The sequence below is a fragment of the Meriones unguiculatus genome, chromosome 17, assembly GCF_030254825.1.
Source record: "Meriones unguiculatus strain TT.TT164.6M chromosome 17, Bangor_MerUng_6.1, whole genome shotgun sequence".
Classification (NCBI taxonomy): domain Eukaryota; kingdom Metazoa; phylum Chordata; class Mammalia; order Rodentia; family Muridae; genus Meriones; species Meriones unguiculatus.
In genome coordinates this window covers 52,300,490-52,321,941 of record NC_083364.1, presented here as the reverse complement: position 1 = coordinate 52,321,941, position 21,452 = coordinate 52,300,490, and the positions used below count along the sequence as shown (strand labels likewise).

The window sequence follows — 21,452 nt, the reverse complement described above, 5'->3', positions numbered from 1 at the left end:
TAAAAAAAAACCTTTAAGGGTAACACAGCTGTAAAACAACTTTGGTCTTTAAATCACTGCAAAAAATGGCTACTGACAAATAGCATACCTTTAATTGCTATGCAGAAAGTTCCCCAGGAGAGTTCCTTGCACATAGCAGCACTGGAGTTCTCTTACAATTTAGAATGGTTAATGGATATTTATGTGATGTGGGAACTAATTCTCAACAATGGCTTTCTGTAAATAATGCTCTGTTTAATAAAAATCTAAAATGTTTTCCTCTTTCATCCATCATGGTAACAACATTGAAGATCCCACCGATGCCGACTTACAGGAATACTTATTAAAAATGCCTTTTCTTCCCCCCCAAACACTAGATTTATGGAAAACTCAGTATTAAACAGTCACAATGAAGGGTGACCAAAGTTAAAGGCAGGACAATTTCCTGGCCACTGCTCATCTCTTTAAAGTTAACTTGGATCATCCCTGTTAGCCACTGCAGATGATGTAATGAGACCCCCAGTGGGTGTGGCAGTTAAGAGATTTTGAAAACTCTTGTCTCTAAATAAACTTCAATTAAATACAATAAAAAGACAAGGGGTTGCCAGACAATATTTTTCTTCAGTTCCCAACAACAGGCAGATATAGGCGCTTGTATTTACACACATCCTCTGGCGGCCATTTTTGAATACTCATTGTAAGACAAGATAAACCTAGACGAAATACAGCTGAGCTCTTATTAGTGAGAGAACAGCAGAGTGAATGAATCACTTCTTGAGCTTTAGTAACTCAAATACAATTTGATCACTCTATTGACTACAGCATCCTGAGAGAAAGCTTATTATGATACAGCCCCATGACTTTTAATCTGATATTCTCAATGACTTAAACACCAGACTTGGAATTTTCAGGTGAACCAACACCTTTTGCAATTTTCAAAGCCTGTGAAGTTTGTCAAAAGGAAAAAGAAGAGAAAGGACAAGAAAACATTCTAGCTCACCCCATTAAAAAGAGAAATGTAAATACAGGCAATTTTTGCCGCCAAACTTCTGTACTGAGTGTCTAATGTGCGCGGAACACTGCGGGCAGAAAAGGGAAGCAACAGTTTATGCTGTGGAAGGAATTTTAAAGTCCAGTGAGAAGAATAAGACTAAAAAAAAAAAAAAAAAAAAAACAGAGCTAAGGAATGATACATGAAGCACCAGGAAGGGTAAGTGAGAGATGAAAGAGGCCCCCAGACAGATGGGGACAGACTGTAGAGTAGAGCCAGTGAGCGATGAGAGCGGGAGCGCATGACTTGAAAGAGAAGAAAAATGGGGTTCCGCCATAAAGGCTGGAAAAACTGTTGCAGAAGATGACAAATGGCATCACTCTGCACTATTGTATAAACGGAGCGCAGACAATAAATAAAAACCGAATCGGGGATACGACAACAGAAACTGGGATCGGGGAGAAGAAAAGAGCATGCCGTGGGACAAAACAGATGCGCGATGCCCATGGTATTGTTAGCAATTTGAATCTGATAGAACGAGAGCTGGGAGCCATGGTGGGTTTGATTTAAAGAGGGTGAACTGGCCCAATAATGCCCAGGCAGGAGGACTCTTGCTGCTTCAGTCCTTTATACGGAGAAGTTGGTAACTAAGAGCAAGAGCTGAGTTCACCTTGCGTTTCACTGGCTACCGCCAGTGGCACCGTCTAGGGCACTCAATGCCTCAAATGGCAGGCAGCACAGAGAACATGGCAGCTGGTTAAGACCCAAGACTGAACCCCGAGCAGAGGGGCATTGACTACATATTAAAAGGTACAACTTTAGTTCATAAAAAAATTTTGACTGTAAAGATTTTCACACCTGACTTTCTTAATAGAGAATAGGAAAATCTGAATCTGTTCCAAGTCCACCTGCTTTCTGCTCACTTCGTCAAAACTGATTTTGAGTAACCAACAATATGAGCAAAGTGTAAATATTTTCCAAAGGAAGAATAAAAGCCACCAGGAGCCATCAGATGTGTATAAAGGCATTCAGCTCCCTCTCATTACGCAAATATTTTGAACAGCTACAAAATCAGGTGGAAACCCAGTTTTCTCTGAGAAGCACTATCTTGGTAGTGTGGTCAGTTTTCTGAGAGGCCTCAGCAGGTCGTAAGTTTAGGTTTGCCACAGACAAACCACTTGGTCCCCACATGAAAGATGACAATAAATTTGGCATACAAGAGGCACAAGGAAACATTCAGTGGACTGAGAAGAAATAACCATTAGTAATGTAAACACAAACACGAATGCCTCGTTACACAAATAGGAAAAGTTACTGGTATTTTTTTTTTTTTTAAGAGGACACTGGTGAGCAGTCAAAAAAGCTTGGCACATGACCTAGTTTTAAAGAGATCAAATGTTTGCATCAAATATAATTCCACCCAATAAAGACCTTTGTGTTTAAATGTATTCACTAGAAGCACAAAGTTAGCATTGGCTCTTCTGTAGATGCCCCACTTTTGTCCCTACAGAAGACGCGTGTGCCTACCTTATACATGTGCACATACAAACACGCCCACAGACGAGGTAAAAGAAACAAGTGCTAATAATCTAAAAGTACTCCATGCGGTCACAACTGTCAGGACATTGGATTTCTTCTAACTGGGTAGGGAATGTGGTGGTTTTGTTTCAATTTTCCAAACTTAGAGGAGGAGGCAGGAGGCAGGATACAGGAGGAAAGTGATGTGTGTTCATCATGCAACAGAGAGACAACAGGCGTAAAACCTCCTCCCTGGGCCCTGCTAGGGCCTGACGGAGACACACGTTGCCATGCAGGAGACGCATAGTTTGGATTTCAGTCTTGCTTTGTCATGCCTCCGATCAGAAAACATGGGAAGAAACACTGTAGATTTTTGCCTTCAAACCAGAGGTCTGGAATACATATGTTACAACCATAGCTATTTTTTTTTTTTCTGAAGAGTGTGAGCACAGTGCTTGGAGAATAAGTCTGGCTCCTTTCTGCAACCGACACTATCGTGTCACAGGACCATGTTTGGAGAGGAGAAAAGGTACTCCATATTGTACCGCTAACACAAGTAGCAAGACAGGACAGGGTGCAAAGGGTCGTGTGCAAAAAAGGAAAGAGGAAAAAAAAAACATAGCGATAAAAAAAGTATCCAAAATCTGGGTGCACTGTATGTCAAAGGGGAGAATGCGTGAATGGCGGCAACCCCCAAGAATGAAGACACTAGTGCCATCAATATCATGGCACACATACGGGCTGTACGTGACTTTGCCCAATCTGTTTCATCTTTTCTGCTGCCATCTCTGTTACTGTGACCCGCAAGTGGCAGTCTCACCATTCAGCTGGCAGCGTAAGTGACAAAGCTGCTGGGAACCTGAGTGTACTAAGGCTTGCTGGGTACCACTGTTTTTCACAGGCATCTGCGGGTAACCATCAGGTTAGTGCTAGGCAAGTCTCATCCAGAATCAACTTAAACTCAGTGTCCAGAGACTCAAGGATCTAACAAGCATCATTCTTGGAAGTTGCCCCTGAAACTTTTGCCCCTAGTCGAATAGAAACAATAGAAAAATGGATTTCAGTTGGTTACACAACACATGTCGTAATTCTTTTATTAGGTAAATTACAGCTGCTTTGAATAGAAACTTAACTGTCATAATCATCTATGGGTCAATGAAATGTTCTTTCATAGATGAAAGTCAGTTACTGCGGTTTGTGTTCTTCTTTCCAGCTGTGAGTAATCCGGGCCATGGTGCTGAAACACAAGTGTATCCCTTCACTGCTGACTCTCAAGTTACCGTCCATCACTTCCCTTCACCTATTCTGAAAAAAGAAACAGCGACACTTCATCACTCCTCATGTCCACTTCCTATGTATTAAGACATGATCTGTTTCAGATATACTATATCAAAGATAATGGCAACGTATCTGTGAAGGTAATAGGCAAGGAATCAGGCAAATCATTAGCCTTTTCAGTTTGGCGAGCAAAATGCCAAGGACAAATGAAAATACAGTCAACACAGGCTGATAATCTTGGTTTATCTTGCTGCGTGAGCTCAACAAAAGGCAAGGAATGTTGATCCTTCTCAAAGCAGAAGTTATTGATCCAAGAATAATATTCTACCACGTTCACTTTAGATTTACACCATTCAATTAATAGAAGTAAAACAGACTTGGAATCTGGCCTAGGTAAGGAGGAAGTGCCTGGGAAGTCACCTTGAACCACATTCAGTGTGACAAGGCACACCATGAGCCCACAGTGGACATCAGAAGACAGAGCCCATCAACAAACATTTGAAAAACAAAGCATGTTCGGCTAAATGTGAACAAAGTTCAGGGCATTTTCAAGGTCACCACAGACCTCTCTACACAAACAAGAAATCAAAGTAATAGTTCTTAATGCCATCTCCAGATATGGTGACTTAAAAAAAAGGTTACAAATTAAAGAAAATTAACAAAGAGGAACTGAAGGTTTTCATGTTAGTTTTCTGCAAATGGAGAACAGTTTCTTTTTTTAACCCACTTACAGAAAAATGATACCATGGTAGGTAAAAGAAGAACATAAAAGTTGAAAAACAAGATACAGAGAGTAAACATGATAAAACCATGCCAGGAATCCTGGCATTGTTTTACACTTATTCCTACTTTAGGCAATATTTTTAGGTAGTGGCAGCTTGTGTAACAAAACACACATTTAAAAGCTATGACAAAACTCTGTAACCATGGGACCATTCTGGACTTCCCGTGAAACCAGCACCTGTTTTAAATTTAGCTCGCCCAGCACACGATCCAGGTGTTTTTAATCTTAGGCAGGAGTTAATTGTGCTCTGGGGAAGAAGGCCTCCTGGGTTTCCTGCAGCTCTTTGTTACGGAGGTGAGCAGGCAGGTCACAAGCTTTACGACAGTAAAATACAATACAAAGAAAGGCTTTATGTGAGCAAGGAACGGTTGCAAGTACTAATGGCATGAAAAACAGTTTTTTGAAAATAGGATGAAAATACAAATGCAGTTACTAAATGCCAATGGGCCTGGAGGATCATAGTATGTTAAGGTTTAAAAAAATGTATATATTAAGGTGCAAAATCACAGACTTCTTCGGTAAAAATTAACAAGTGCATGTGTTGGTCACATTCAGGAAATGTATGTTGGTCTGGAGTTCAGAAGAGAGGGAGAAGCTGGGGTGAGTGATGAAGTCTCTTTCTCTTTAATCCCTTTCCACAAGGTTGGGAGCAAGTTCCTGCTTGGAAAAGTAGCCACATCACCCCCAGTGGAACAAAACCATTTCCACGAGTATGAAAGGAACCTGTGAGGGTGAGACACAAGTATGCCGGGATATCTGCACACCTTATAAAAGGCATTTTAAAGGTTCAATCAACAGGTACATGACCTAAAACATGTTTACCAAAAGCAGCAACCGTTCTGCTGAGGAACCAGGAGGTTCCAGTTTGTGAGACCCTATGAGTTTTGTTCCTTACCCACTTGTGAAAAAAGTGACACTATGGTAGGTAAAAGAAAGAACAAGACAGCAACTTCAACGGAAGGCTTAAATATCATGAATGTGGACATTCATGATTGACAGTGTTCCCCCCACCTTTTTTTTAAGTTTCAATTTCAAGAACCTCTTTGCTTTCTTTTTAAATGTCCATGCATCAGTCAGTGTACAATCACAGGTGAATCTTCTACTTACCGTCATTCATCATTCCTTTTGATTCTTTAAATGCTAAGGATTAGTAACAAGCAGGCAATTAGTAAGAAGGAAAGTTAGTAAGATTTCACAGTTACAAATAATCTCAAAATAAACAAATGCGGACGACACAATGCCAACTATTCCGCAGCTTGACTCATTTGAGGCTACTATTCATTGCAAAGCACTTCTACAGTTCACACCCCCAGCAAACAGACTTGCTGGGGAACACAGAGCTGGATTTACACAGAAAGTAAGTGACACATTTTGGTATCACTCCATGGTGGCAGCCTGTATTTTCCTAAACTTGACAAATCAGAAATCATAAGCTACAGAGATTTTTTTTTTTAACTGAGGGTGCGACACATCATCTCGTCCACTATAAAATGGATCAATGGTCCCCTTGCCCAAATGTCATTCAGTATAGTGCAGGGCAGTGAGAACATTACAAAAGCAATGCTACCAATTTCTGATGAATAATCAAGGAAGAATCAAGAGATCAAGGCAAGAGAACGTATGGACCAAAAAGCAAGCAAACAAACAAAACTCCCAAACTAGATTCTTCCCAAGACACTGATGGGCATTCTAATAGCTTTGAGGATCAGTTCAAATTATGATCTGCTAATGGACCATGACAACCAAGTGTATAATAATCACATACCGTTAAGGGGTTCCTCTACAGCTTTCTGGAAAATATTTAAAATACATTTATATAAAATGTTATTTTATGTCTTTTATGCTAAAATTTACACTATCATTGAACTTGTATTATAAGTGGAGAATCCTAAGGTCTAAAAGCAAAATAAAGACAGCAAAAGCTAATGAAACAAAGTTTCCCAAGGCTAGCTAATAGTTTAATAATAACCATATTATTCTTGTAGTATATTTTCTGTGAAAAAATTTCCCACTCCACCCATCATTCTCAGTTCAAGAAATCCTTATGAAAGTATTAATGTACAAACATGCAGACTGCATTAACAGATAGAAAATACAGTTAAGTAAGAGATGGTAGCGAAGCGGAATCATTTTCACATCATGCAAATTGAACTCGGTAATAGCAAGAAAATTGTTAGGATTTAATGGTCCATTGGTCAGGTTATCTCTAAGAGGCACTAGGAAAGCTGCTAGCTGCTTGTGACTAACGTAGCTATGACACCAGTCTCCTCAGAATAAAAGGCGGAGGTGAATTAACATGCTCTGCCCAAGCCTGCCCTCTGGGCCTGTCCTTAGAGGCTGCCAGATTTATCTGTCAGTCATGCACGTGAAGCTGAGTACAATATGGTCCCCTTCAGATCTTAATTCCATGTAAGTTCTCTCAGGCCTGTCACCATGGTGAGTCTATATGGTGATTTTTTTTTTCTCTCATACATCTCCTCCTGAATTAGCTTTCTTTTCTTAGAATTATCCCAAAGAGTTTATGAAGGTACTCAAAATACAATGAGACCTGTAGTATATACCCTTGGGAGAGAAAACTCCTGATAAAACGGGGGAGTCATTATTTGGGACGAATTTTACCTTATAGACTGTGTCTTTTAGTAAAGTCAGTTTAATACAAACTTCTCTTGCTTACTGTCAGGCTTGAAACTGTCATTCTGTGAAGTCACGTCAAACAGATCCAATAGGTGGGGAGACATACTGGCGTCAGCTTCCTTTCGATGGAAGAGCTAACCACACTCCTCCTCATAGCATGTCCAATTCTGGATCTTAAAGGACCAATTCTCCCAGCTCATTGGTACTTAAATGGCCCAAGGTAAGTTTTACAGTAGAATCAGACCCATTCATGCACAGGCCCTGAAATGACTTCAGCATTGTTTTAATTTAATGTCATATTAAGCAAAGAGCAAAACAGCCCAATATTCCAATTACCAAACCTTCGTTTTAATCCATTAAACAACTGTTCTTAATTCATTTAATACATTTGAACTTACCCTAGGAGGTTGTATAGTCCTCTGGTTGGAAGCTGGAATAAATAAAAATATAAATGCAATAAATGAAATAAACAGTGCAACGCTTAACTTTAAGAGAACATGCTCAGGGCTGAAATCAGAAGGTCCTAGATACTCCAGAAAAGGGGGTCTAGCTTTGACAGTCTACTAAAAAACTACAGAGGATTCTTGGTTATATGTACTGACAGGAGAAAAGGAAGCAGATAAGATGCCTACAGCAAGCAATAAACATAGACATGTACATGTGCCCCTCTCAGGCCAGCAACCCTGTGATACTTCATGCTGTCAACTACTCTCTCCTAACAGGGTTCCATCTCTTCCGACTTCTCAGCTGGGATGGACAGAATAGGGCACTGAGTGACTTCCTCTTGAGGGCATCTCCCTTTACACATTCTTCTTGTCCCTAGTTGAGCAGCCTTTCCTTCCTTTCTCTCATATTTCCAGTTCTCTCAAGAGCTAGCAAATTACAAGAAAACATGACAACGGTCCAACCCTCCCACCCTCTGAGCTTAGAGCTATCCCAGAAAGCTGGTTTCAGACCAAACCAGGGGCCTCCTCTGTGTATTTATTCCTCCTTGGCATTCTGAGTTGTTCCCTTCGCTGCTTCTGGACAGATTAGCTAAATGAAGATGCATAACTAGAGGGCAGAAACTGAATGACAAGAGGGAAAAGAACAACTTGGGATTGTTATGAAAAAAAAAAAAAACAAAAAAGAAAACAAAAAACAAACAAAACTTCCTTATAAAACCAGGCGAGGAAGCCATAGAGCAGCTAAAGCCAATCTCAACACACAGCCAGTGTCCAAAGATGGGAAAACATGACCAGAGACATTCTCTCAATGATTCAATATTCTTTTCCTCGGCACAATTTCCTACCCCGCCCATCTATCTCAGTTTAAGAAACCCGAAGTTCTCAAGAAAAAAAAAATTCTAATAGTACAGCATTCAAAGAGCAACAGCAGAGTGGACAATGTAGTTTTAAGATGAGAGAAAAGCAGAATCATTTCCAAGTCATTTAGACTGCTGAGAAACAGTGTCAGGGCTCCTATGCTTCCGCTGAAACCCAACTGGCTAGCACACAAAGGCACACCCAGGCCAGCCAAGTGCCCCTACCCTGCCCCTGCAGACTGAGCAAGCTTCTAAAGCTAATGAGGACCAGGCTTCCTCAAACAGGAAGACTGCTGCCAACAGGCCACTAAATATCACATTACCAGTAGAATTAGTAGAGGTTCATTCACAGCAATGAGAAACCCAGGGATAGGGAGGGTAGGTAAAAAAGAAACAGGAAGCAAGCAAGGAAGAACTTGAGTACAGAGTTAAAAGTAGGAAAAGTGCCTGTAAAAAGAGAGCAGCTATGGAATGCACCACATAGTTAAGCAGGAGATGGAAGCAAAGCTCAACCATTCTTCAGTTTTGCAAACTGACTCAGTAACTAACTGCTGAGCTACAAATGAGGCATACACCCCATACTCCCCTCGGCTCAGGGAACATAGGGGAAGAGAGGGCACAAAGAATGTAAGAGCTGGAAGACAGAAAGCCGAGCTACAGAACTGCTATCTTCTGATACATTCTGTCTTAAGGCAACTGAAAGAAAAATGGACTGTCAGAAGCCAGACATTAATGGGAGAGGGACCCAAAGGGCCTGTGTCCCCATCATCAAATGAATGGGCAGTGATAGATTTGGAGCATGGAGAGTCACTCCTTCAGTTGGATAAATACTCATGAGCCCGTGAAGCTCCAATAGAGAGTTTAAGCTCATGTTCACATAGATGGCCCTGGTTAAACCAACTCAGCATTAAATCAGAAGAGCAGCTCAAGAATACGGAAAACAGACTTGCAGAGAGGAGAGTGGTTTGATGGGAAAAGGGAGGGCTGAGGGCGACAGTAATCAGAATGCACACTATAAATCTATGTATGAAACTGTCAAAGGACACATTTAATAACAGAATATAAAAAAGATTGAGAAAGCACAGTAGTGTATGTACATATAAAAAAGCAACAGGAATAAAAAAGGATGTTTAACTGAGAGTGCATGTGGGAAAGCCAGACTTGTGCCGCTCTCAAGCTTGGTGGAAGAATTTTCCTTCTGCAGTTGTCAGTGGTCGGTGCAGACTCACAAAGTAGTCAAAGTGCTGAGAATCAGTGACTGAGAGCTCAGCCATAGGCAGGCCCTCTACGCCAGCCTCTCTCCACCCAAGGCTCAGTGAACATTTTGGAAGAGTAAACAGAGTTTAAGAGCTGGAGGATGGGGAGGAGAGCTGTGAAATGCTGCCTTCTGGACATGACATCACTGACAGACACACCCAAAACACAGCAGATATGGTTGCTTACACAAGACCTGCACAAGATTGGGTCAACCAAAACCCCAGCATGGCTGGGGGAGGGGCTTACAGGACCTCCGCCCTGGATAAAAAACTGTTGGCAGGTGATGGCTGTGAGGGAGGAGGGTAATCAGTTTTCTATGGGGATGTGGCTCCAGTGATTGGACTCCGGAGACTATCATTATCATCATGATTATTATTGGCAAAAACACTGCCCATGCACATGTGGTCAGAATTAACTGGACTCAGGAGACCATCATTACCATCATCATTAGTATTACTGTAATACAAAAGAAGACACGGAGTCAAAAAGAAAATGGGTTTAGGGGTTCTGAGAAGAGTTGGAGGGAAATAGTTGGGGAGTCATTATGATCAACATAAATTGTGCACATTTATGAAAATTTCAGAGGGCAAAGAGGGACAAATAATCATAAAAATTTTGGAAAGAGCCATAGGGAGTCATTATTTTATGTTTATTACAATTAGGTGTGTGTGTGTGTGTGATATTGCTATTGCCGTGGCCCTGTTTACCTTCCCAAAATTGAAAGTAAGACCTATTGCTGAAGACACTGCACGCTTTGGACAGAGGACTTGGAGGAATCAAGCTAGACCAACTGGAAGCCCCTTTCTTAAAGGCTAGCTCTCAGGGTTCAGCGAGGAGCTATGAAAGCTGCCAAAGTTGAAAATCAATAGTCTGGCCCTGCTAGCAACACTGACCATAGCAGTAAGACACACCAAAGGTGAGATAGTGTCACTCACATACCAGAGATAGCCAACGGTCTAACTGAATTTAAGGCCAGCTCAACAGGAGGGGATTGATACTCGACATAGTTAATCCTAGACAACCACCTGTGGCTGGTGAGGTCAAGGACCCAGAAAAGAACCTATTATTGCCACGTCCCCTAAAGCAGAACTGTGTTCTAAATACTTATATGCACAGAGTGGCTCCCACCACTCTTCCAAACACTTTCTAACCGAAACCAATGGAAATGATCACAGAAAAAAACAGCTGGTCAATACGCAGAGAACGACTGACCAGTCAGCTCCAACGTAATCCCTGTGCCTACAGTTTAGCATACAGCTTAGCAAACATTGCAGAAGAGGGGGCGGAAAGACCATTAAAACCAGATAACCAGGACATTGGCTGCAACGCTTCCTGTAACGTACACAACTTGCCTACAGTGCCTTTTATACGAAGGAAAAGCTGCACCCAAGAAATCTCAAGAACATGGCTGCCTAAACAATACCTGCACAGGGACAGCACCAGCTGACATGACAATGTGGATGGGGGACATCTCACAAAGTCCTGCCCCTAAAGGAAGAGCGACAGGCAACTCATGACTCCTGGGAGAAGGATGATCAGTCTTCTCTGAGGATGAGCCTCCTGGTAGAAGACTAAATCCCAAGGATGCAGCCATAAACACAAGTACGTGTGAGCAACACTGAACGAACTCAGCAGGTTGTGCTTACAAATTTACATGGAACATATACACACATGTATATATGTAACAGCAATAATTAAAGAACGTGAGGGCATCGTTAGGAGGCCCCAGAGAAATTATAGGGAGGAGAGGCAAAGCAGAACAAGGTAAGAAATAAAAGAGCATTACTTAACGAGAGAGGGGAATGCATCCTAAAGACAACTGCTTGGCTTCTGCTGGTGCACTGCTAAACTGATACCACTAAATGCTCTGATCTGAGGATGACTAAGTAGCAATTAATCTTTCCTACTGGTAAGTGAGAATCTTTGAGAATTAAGTCAATTAAAGCTTCTTTTTCTGAAAGAAAGAAAGAGAAAGAAAGAAAGAAAGAAAGAAAGAAAGAAAGAAAGAAAGAAAGAAAGAAAGAAAGAGAAAGTCACTGCCAACTGCAAGATTTTGGAGTAACAAAATTTATCAAGAAATTTGTTTGTTGATATAAGAATGGCCATTGAATTAGAGCTCACTATTTAGAAAAAGTGAGGAAGTAAACTATACACGTGCACACACTAGTGTCTGACTCTGATAAACACATAAATATTTCAGTAGAGCTGCTTCCTAAGCTGTTCTAACTTTGTTCACTCAGCACGCGAAACGGGTATCTCCTAGAGCAAACACACTGGAAATTACTGCTGAGTCCTACATTTTGTGTAATGTACATGCCTGACTACTAAAAGTGAAATATAAACCAAATTTTGAAAAAAATCAAACAGGGACCTAACGCTGAGGATAAGGCAGCTGCTAGCTATGAAGACTGTGGGGCAGGATGCCAGTGACCACAAGGGACAGAAGAGCAGCAGCCAATGCGGATTGCCGAGAGCAACGGGATGGTTCGGCTGTACTGCACCCTACCAACATCTGAGCCCCGTTCTGCCCGTCTCTGTGAAACCAGTCATGTACCTGGCTCAAGTGCACGTGTCTCTCTAAGAGCCATGGGTGGCTTTAAAGGAATGACCCTCACTCAGGCACTCAGGAACGGTTTGTTCCTCAAACCCAAGCAAAATGGCAGGGTCTTTTTAAAGTGGTGGTGAGTGCGGTGGATTCACACGCAGCACGTCCAGTAGCCGCCCCAGTAAAATAAGCCAATTTAGAGCGTTGTGGCCACCGGCGCTGTCTCTGTGACTCACCTCAGGTCCCATGCCCTATATGGAAGTTTTTTAAAGCAAAGGAACCACCTAGATTTCTAATTGGTGATATGAAGGGGTGTTGTGTAGCACTCTCCTCTGAGATTAAAACCCCCTCCATCCTGCAAGGAAGCTCCGCAGGCTCAAGGAGAGAAAAAAAAAATAACAAAAGAGCTCCTGAAGTCCTTGAATCGGACCAGATTTACTAGGCTCCTCTCTCTCCCAGCTTATATGAACAGTAAAGAGCATTGAGAATCACTCTCAGATACTCAGACCAGACAAACTCCCTGGAAAAAGAAAAAAACGATCAGCCAAGGTGTCTGGAAGACCCTTAGGCAAACTGCACTACTGGCACAGGACACTCCAACCCACTGAGCTGCCTGGAGGCTTGTAGGGTCCCAGTGTTCGTGGGCTGTTTGTCACCTATGCTGGGGTGGGCTTTTGGTGAGGTGGCTGTGTTTTGAGACATTCCTGCTCACCCCTAAAACTCACTGGTTCCCCGATTTGGATGTTGGGGTTATCCAAGCTTCGATCTGCCACTGTTTTTCTACATGGGAAGAGGACACTTTTCACCTCTCCAGGAACACTGCCTACGACAAGGGTCAGAGATGCTCCTTTAGAGTTAGAGTCAAGCTCAGAAACGTGTCCGTCATATGTAATACTGAGACGCGCTCTGCTGTGCTGCCATCACCCTGCTCACTGGCACACAATGGCTGCCAAGTTCTCACTTTCAAGTCTGATTTGGCTAGCTGATTCTGAAACAGATCTACAGGAACAGTGGCAATGAGGGGCACTAGCCAGGCCCAGTCCTTGGAAATTCTAAAACTACCTGTGCAGGAGTGAGTTTCTCCTGGGGTAGTTCTCTCTAACGGCGACATAAGCCATGTGATGAGGAATGGGGACGGCTGGTCTGTTGCCATCATGTCGTGAGCTTATGCATTCGTAGTCACCTCTTTTATTTTTTAGTCAAAAATCTTTAATCATTCCACACATGCTTGCTTGCAGTCTCGCAATGGTTCTTGGTATGTTGCTTTCACTCTGAAATGCCCAACTACATGCCATAAACATATTTTCAGGCTTTCAATTCAATGTTTTTTAATTTTTTTTCTAGTGATTCACATATAGAGAACTTGTAAATAGCAGGCAAGAAATTATATCTGAATAAATACACACAATATATATGTGTGTTTCTGTTATCATTTCAGAATACCTGAGATGTTGTGGCAGACATGGATCTCCTGCCAAGTTGCTTTGAATCAGAAAAATTGTATCTGCCCTTATCCCACACTGAATATTAAAGGCTTTAAAAACAAACAACTCTTGTGTCACATACATAATGACTGCAGGTTCCCTATACAAAAACAAGCTCTGATTTAGTGAGTACAGTTGGTTCCCTGTAGTCTTTCTTACATGCTCATATTGTTATTATAATTTTCTGACATCATAAGGTTAAAATCTTATCGTAAGAAAAATACAATATAATTTAAATGTTATATTTTGCCATAGAAAGCACAAGTTAAAATCATGTCCCTTAAAATGGCAATTAAGGCTACAAATTTAAACTCAGAAAGAAAAAGAATATATAAAAGTTGTGATCATCAAAGGGATATTAACTCACTTTAGGAAGAGAACTTTTTGTTTTTTAAGTATCTGAAGATTTTACTGCATTTAAATAAAAAGTCACCCATTTCGACAATGAGCAGGGATTATTTTGGAAACACAACTTTGAGTTCCCGATAACAAATTTGCAACCTTAATGCTACATATGTTTACATTTAAGCAGTCAGAACACATAAGCAAAACAGTCACTGTCCTAGTCTACCACAGTATCTAAAAAGCAGCCATCCTGTACCTTTTCTTCTTGCCTTTCAACTGACCGAAGGAGTCTCTCTCCACTCTGGTAGTGTCAGACAAGTTGATTTGAAAAGTTAATTTAAGATAGTCTCAAAGTGTCAACAAAACTGGACTAAACTCTTAACTTACATATTGTATGTTTACCTAGTAAATCATCATAGTCTGAGTTCACTTTGCTTTAACTGAACACAGTAACATGTGCAATTAGTGTGGCTTTATGAGCTTCAAGGGGACATAAGCCATGGAGGAAGGGTGAGAGCAAAGGCAGCAGCCAGCCATCAGTTGATGGCAATTCTCATGGCAGCTATGCTGAACTTCACTCTTGATCAGATATGGAAGCCTGGCGACAGAAGGATGCATTCCAGATAGACAGGGAAGAATAAGAGGGGACAGCTGACCATGGCCAGAGACACCTAATCCCACTGCATCCGAGTCACGTGACCGCTGCAGGTCCCATACTGCCCCGGAGCTGTGTGAATGCTGCAGGTCACATACTGTTCTTAGCATTCATGGGAGCAACAAAATCAGCGGTGTCAGCTCTCAAGTCCAGACACTGGCTGATTGGAAGCCTAACAAAAATAGAACATGCATCAGAATTCAAGGCATCAGAGTCAACTCCGGAGCGCCAGCCTGCTACAGATGTCTTAGCTGTGGTTTACAGGTTTATGTGGCGTAAAGACAGGAAAGCTCAGTAAGGAACAACGAATACTTCTGAACTCCCAAACTAAAGGCAGGTACACTTTGGAGTGTATATAAAAAGAATATATACATATGTATGTATATAAATACATATATATATATAAAGCAGATCACATTTCATGACCCGAGATTAAGAAATGAAGTTCAGGAATGAAGGTGAAATTTCTTTGAAAGTCTTACGTAAACAGTATGCAAATTTTACTGATTATAATAATTCCACTTTTTGTATTAATCTTTAGAAAAGTTCATCTAAGAGCACATGGAAATACTGATTTGCTTCAATTGCTTTGAACTTTCGCGTTTCTTGCCCCATGGTGAAGCATCTGCTCTACTTCATGAACATAGCAAACGGCTTCTTTTTAGCGGAGACTGTCAAAAATCATACAGCTGGGGGCAGGTGTGGCTTGGGCAAGGCACCGCTGACCTAGAGCTTTCCTCTCTGTCTATACATGTTCATAACAACGATGCAGAAAGCCCACATTTGAGGTTGGCAGATTAAACACCAAATGGTGCGTCCAAATCCACACTTATCAGAGCAAAGAAACAAACAAATAATTTTAAGGCAGTAGAGTCCTGAACATAAAGATCTCTTTTAATATATGGGTTTCTCACTGGAAGTGTTTTGAGGCAGTGCACTGGGAGTCATTGCGTATTAAATTATAGACATGACAGGTTTTAGTTTTCAGCTCCTGCCTCCTCAGGGGTGTGCATACAAAGACCAGAGGGACAGACAAAGAGCTCCACAAGAGGAATATGGAACATGAACTAACTAATTAAAATGGAGCCTTCAGAGGTGTCTTCTTTTGCTTATAAAAATAAACTCTCTACCTTCTAATACACAAAGCCATCTCCTTCCTCAATTTGTAACTCAAACTGCACGAATTCACATGCCTTCGCCTTCTTTAATTGCCACCTCTCCAGTTATATTTTCTCATTTTTAGAGACATTAATAGATCTCTGCCCTCAGATGGAAAAGGTACTAAACTCATTTTCTCAGTTATACATCTGAAATTCTTTGTGGAGGCTGAAAAAAAACACTAAGATCAACTTACCGACAAATTTCATATAAACTAGTCCAAGTAATTCTGCTAGAGCTATGATACCCAAACCTGAAATCAAAAGGGGGCCATGCACTGGTTCACAGGCTGTGGAGACAAAGGGAACTCTGTTAGAGATGCAAATAAAGTAAGCAAATCTTAATTTAAAGGAATCAACAATAATGGAATCGATAAAGGAACCGAGGAATCAATCAAAATCAATCAATAATGTCAGATTTCTTTTTCTTTTGGTGTATTTAGTGGCCGTAGGTTCCTGGCTCTTTAGATTTGCAAACTAGGGAAATCATGCCACTTCTGAGCTGCACCCTAGCATATGCCAGCTTTAAGGATATTATTTTTTTATTCTAATGACCAGTAAGAACATTATCTACACGTACACAGTATAAGACTATCTTTATTACTAACTCGGCAAAATAGCTTAATTATTAAAAGAAAACAGCCTTCTTTTTTCCAAGTATACTCTTACTGTACCAAGATTAGTGAAAAACATGATGCCAATCAATTAGAGCCTGGTTATTTGACAAGTTCTCCCACAAATATGGGCACCACAATTTGTCTATTAAGACAGTCATCCCACAAGCAACAGTGTTGCCACATACAGGTAACAGGCAACATTCTTGTAGCAATGGGAAAAAAAATACTACTTATACTGGTCTGTTTGAGTGTGTGTGTGTGTGTGTGTGTGTGTGTGTGTGTGTGTTGAAAAAGAATTGCTGACAATTCCAAATGCTGAAAATATGCAGAGAAGCAAACTCTCCTTCCCTGATGGTGTTACCAAACAGAGTTCGCCAGTTTACTACAAAAATTAACTGTACCTTACCACACAATGCAAAAATTACAGCCCTTGGTATTTAGCCAGCTAGAGCTGGAAATTTATATCCACACAAACACATGCTCATTGATGTTTACAGTAGCTTTATTCATCTGTCAGAAAAGGAGGAAAGCAACCAGGATGGCCCCTCAGTAGGTGAATGCAAAACACTAAACACATCGTGGCAACAATATTTTCCCACACTAATGAGCTATCAAGCTATAAAAAGACATGGACAAAACTTAAGATTTATATTTAAAGATGAAGGAAGCCCACACGAAAATGAAGAAAGGCACAAACATAACCTCTGTGCTCTGTGTAGACGAGATCTGGGCTTTTCTCACAAAATAAATCCAGCTCTAAGGAAAATGAAAAACTATTTAGAGTTCAAAAGTCAGTGGTGTCAGGGGTTAGGGGGAGGGACAGACGAAGAACGTGGAAGACTACTCCACGTGATACCACAGTGGGCACACATGTCATCGCACATCTGTCACAGCCATGGGATGTATTACTGCACAACCCCAGCAAGCACCCGTGATGTAAGCTATTAATGATGACAGTGATGATGTCTCTACGTTGGTTCGTCCACTAGGCTGGTGCGAATTGCTGAGGGAAGCTGTGGGTGTATGGGGAACAGGAAAAAGGGCAGAGCATATGGTAACTCTCTGTACTTTCCACTAGGTTTTCCTATGAATGCATCACGGATATTCTGAAAGAAAGACCCATGTAGTTTAAAAAAAATAAAGAAGAAGAGAAAGTAAGAGCGCTAAGCTAACTGAAACTGAGAAACAGAGAAGAGAGTGACTCACCCATGATGCAGAGACACAATCCAACCAAAGCGAGGACGTAGCCCAGCACTTGGGTGATCAATATTGCAATGGTGAAAGAGGTCATTCCAAAAGCTGGGGGAGGGAAAGGACATAATGGGAACGTGTGGAGGGCTCCGATGCAGCCATCGCGCCTACTGGCATTCGACAGGCTCAAAGACGGCTGCAGTTTGTCTGACGGCATGGTTTCCAGCTAGCCTTCCCCTGCGAATGCCAGCTCCAGACTCACACGATCTGCAAGTTATTACTGTCAGTCATCTGAGAGGGACTGGCAGGGTTTACGAAAATCCTGAAACAAGGTCGTTGTTGTTACATTTATAAGTTGTGCAGTATGGATGGCTTGCTATGCACGCCTTCCCCACAGGCACATGACTGTTTTGGGAGGGGGAACCCTACCACACAAACATAATCTCTACTATGTGGGTGAACAAGATCTATGCTTTTCCAATGAACCTTTAAAGACAGCCCAAGGAGCCTAAGACTTGGTGCTAAATGAGACTCTTTAACAGCAACAAAAACATGACCTTGACCTATTTTTAAAATGCACAAAAATGATACTCATTATAGTTGGGATAGCTACACTTTTCTGTGTCTCCAGCAATAAGAAAGTGTTTCTAAAATCCGTGACAAAAATCCCATCTCATAGAACCAGTGTTCTAATGCAAAGGTTTACTAAATCAAGAAAAAGAGCGCTACAACCTCCCCCTAAAATTAGAATATGCAAATAACCATTAAAAAATTACACAGCACACTTTAAAATTACACCAATGCCATCAAATATTCAAGAAAACTGCTTTCTACAAAATAACTTTTGAGGAGACCTAGCAACCTTAAAATCAAGCTGTATGGGAAATGCCAGTAAGAATACAATGGACAACGTAATAAGCCAGCTTTATTAAAACCATACAAGAATATTTTCAGCAAAGCACTTTTTTTTTTTAAAGAAAAAGGCAGATGTCAGACTTAAGCATGCTCACCTGTCATAAACACATTGTACTGAAGTGGTATTAATATTCCTACAGAGATTACAATGAGGCCAAGTCCAGCAGCATTCTTCACAGGGTTTTCTCCTGTTAATAAAGAAATAGATTTAAAGTATTTTCTTGTGTACTTCTTTGTGAAGTTATGTACCAATTCTACTAAATGTTTTTGTCTCAGTGCTACCTTATAAACTGTGAAAGGCTTAAAATATTTTCCTCAAGTTCATACAAAATACGTTATTCCCATTTTAACACTTAAGGCCAAACTAAAGACATAGTGTGTTGTGTCTCAATATGTTTGAGAACTTTATTTGGCTTTAACCTTTTAACTGCCTTATATAATTCCAAATGATAAACTCGCCATCACCTTCCACCAATCCATTCATTCTCAGTATTCAGCCAGTCCCCCAAAAGCCAAACCAACTGCTGTTCCATGTTGTCACCTGATTTCATCACCTCCCCAGGCCCTCAGCAGCCCTGGAGGCAAACACAGCTACCAAATCTGTGTTTTAAAGATATGCCTGGGCTGCAGTCTCCCTAAGACAATGCAGTGGCATTCATGGTCTGCCATGGTGAGTCCCCAGCCTTTGCTTTTCTCCCTAGGTCCACCTCTCAGGGGAAATGACCACTTCAGACAGATAGGGCTCCATGTCCACGCCCATTTCCACATCTTAGCCAGCGAGCTTTGCCTCCCCAGTGGATTGAGTGAGCGGAGGCCCTGGTTATATTCCCACCTTCCTCTCCCCAGAAACCATGACTCATGTGGCAGAATAAATACTGACTGGGCAAAGATATGCTACTAAGTTAAAGATGTGGAAAGATGTTACCTGAATTGAATGAGTGGCTGTCTACCTAGTAAGTGTCCTTGCCCTGAGGAGGAGGGAGGCAGGCCTCACACAGATACAGGACACAGAGGGCCGGAGGAGGCAGTGACAGGATCTGCTCTACTGGCTAAGGAATTCTAAGCACTGTCTGTAGACACCAGAGGCTAAAGAATGGAGGACAAGAATGCTTTCCCAGAGTTTGCAGAGGGGAATGGAGCCCTTGAGAGAGACTGTGGGTCCTTCAGAGAGTTTCTCGTGAGGCCACATCACTCGCCACAATCCGTCACAGCAGGCCCAGAAACCAATCCACAGCCCCGTGGGATGCCGCCTCCCATCAGCCCGCACCCCTGATCCCAGTACCCAGTCATCTTACCCGGAATGAGAAGAATGGCTCCGACAACAACGATGGCGGTGAGCACCACCCCAGTGGCGAGTAGCAGGATGATTTTCTTGTTTGTACGACTGGATTTATATTTAAGTGCTTAAAAGAAACACAAGGAATTACATAACTCAGTCACAAGTGATGCCATTTTTATAACTCATCATGTGAGAGACGGACAATCCCCTGTGTGTGAGCAGCCTCCGAAGTACCACTCCTCAGCATCGAGCCGCCCCTACCCCCTGAGTTTTTATAAGTCTTGGCTGTCTACACACAGATGCTGAAGGTGTAAGCGACATTTTCTTTCCTGCACTTTATACAATGAAGCTACATATAATAGACTTTCTAAATTGAAGCATCATTAAGCCCTTTCCACATTTTTTTCCCCAAGCAGTGAATCTGTGCATAGAATATGGCAGGATCCCTGGACCCCACATTCTAGATGCCAGTAAGAGCGCCCCCACCCCCACCAAAGTGTTTTCAGGCATTTCAAATTCATAACACAGCAGAGCCACACACAATGCTGGTAAGACGTAACTACGTAAAGACCAACATTGAGAACAGAAATGTCCCTTTTAATAAAAACTCAGTGACACACCTAGAAATTTGGGTGATTGAAATGAGGATAGAATAAACAATAAACAAATCACATCCTTGTAAAATCCCTATGGGAAAGAATGCCTATAACTTTCAACTAACTAACAGTGAAATAAGAACACTGCCAAGGGTTCAAAGGGCTCCATGGCAGACATCACTGGTCCTGATAGAGGTTCATCCTCCCTCAGATGCTGCTTCCCTCCCTAAGACAAAAGGCAGTAATAGATCTCAGAACGTTTTCTCTTGCTCTCAAATGGACTTTTTGTTTGTTATTGCTGAAATATAGGAAGGAAGGAAACAGACCATTAAAGGCCGCCTGAGATAAGACAGAGGAGCAGAGAGCTGCAGGATGAGACTGACATGCTGCTGGTACCACCTACAAACGGATACCCTGCTTGCTGGCAGCCAGGGCGTGTGGAGGTTTGAACCAGAAACATCCCCCATCAACACTTGGTGGAGCCCTTTGGGTGAGGTAATAAACTTTCTGGGTCAAGGAGCCTCGCTGGAGGAAACAGGTCACTAAAAGCAGGCTTTAAGAGTTTATATATTCTCCTATTTCCAGCTCTGTGTGTGTGTGTGTGTGTGTGTGTGTGTGTGTGTGTGTGTGTGTGTCTGTTTTCTCTCCCCCCTCCATCTGTCCATCTCTCTGCTTTGTGTTTGAAGATGAAGATGTGATCTATCTGCTTCATGGCTGCCATGTATTTCTGCCATTATGAAACTTCCTTTTAGAACTATCAGCCAAGATAAGTATCTCTTGCTTCTTTAAATTGCTTTTGGTCATGTTATTTTATCACAGCAACAAAAAAGTAACTAATACAGGGAGGAATTATTTTAAACGCTGTATTTGCTTTTAATTTTCTCCTACTGAAATGATGAACAGATTAAATGTAACAAAATTGGA

At 41.6% G+C, this 21,452-nt stretch overlaps 1 protein-coding gene across 12 annotated transcripts in view; it reads right to left on the bottom strand.

Annotated features, from left to right (window-relative positions):
• Positions 1–3,556: 3,556 nt before the first annotated feature.
• Positions 3,557–21,452, bottom strand: part of Cd47 (CD47 molecule) — a 52,834-nt gene continuing 34,938 nt past the window's right edge. For 6 of the 12 annotated variants that reach the window (XM_060370512.1, XM_060370515.1, XM_060370518.1 and 3 more), the window contains 8 exons: positions 19,949–20,056; positions 18,749–18,841; positions 17,754–17,846; positions 16,128–16,220; positions 7,583–7,614; positions 6,316–6,340; positions 5,658–5,690; positions 3,557–3,793 (listed from right to left, as the gene is read on the bottom strand). In XM_060370512.1, coding sequence (XP_060226495.1) covers positions 3,789–3,793; positions 5,658–5,690; positions 6,316–6,340; positions 7,583–7,614; positions 16,128–16,220; positions 17,754–17,846; positions 18,749–18,841; positions 19,949–20,056 — 482 coding nt within the window. In that variant the 3' untranslated portion in view covers positions 3,557–3,788. The remainder of the gene's footprint in view (positions 3,794–5,657; positions 5,691–6,315; positions 6,341–7,582; positions 7,615–16,127; positions 16,221–17,753; positions 17,847–18,748; positions 18,842–19,948; positions 20,057–21,452) is intronic. The other 6 variants (XM_060370520.1, XM_060370511.1, XM_060370517.1 and 3 more) reach the window with 2 other exon arrangements.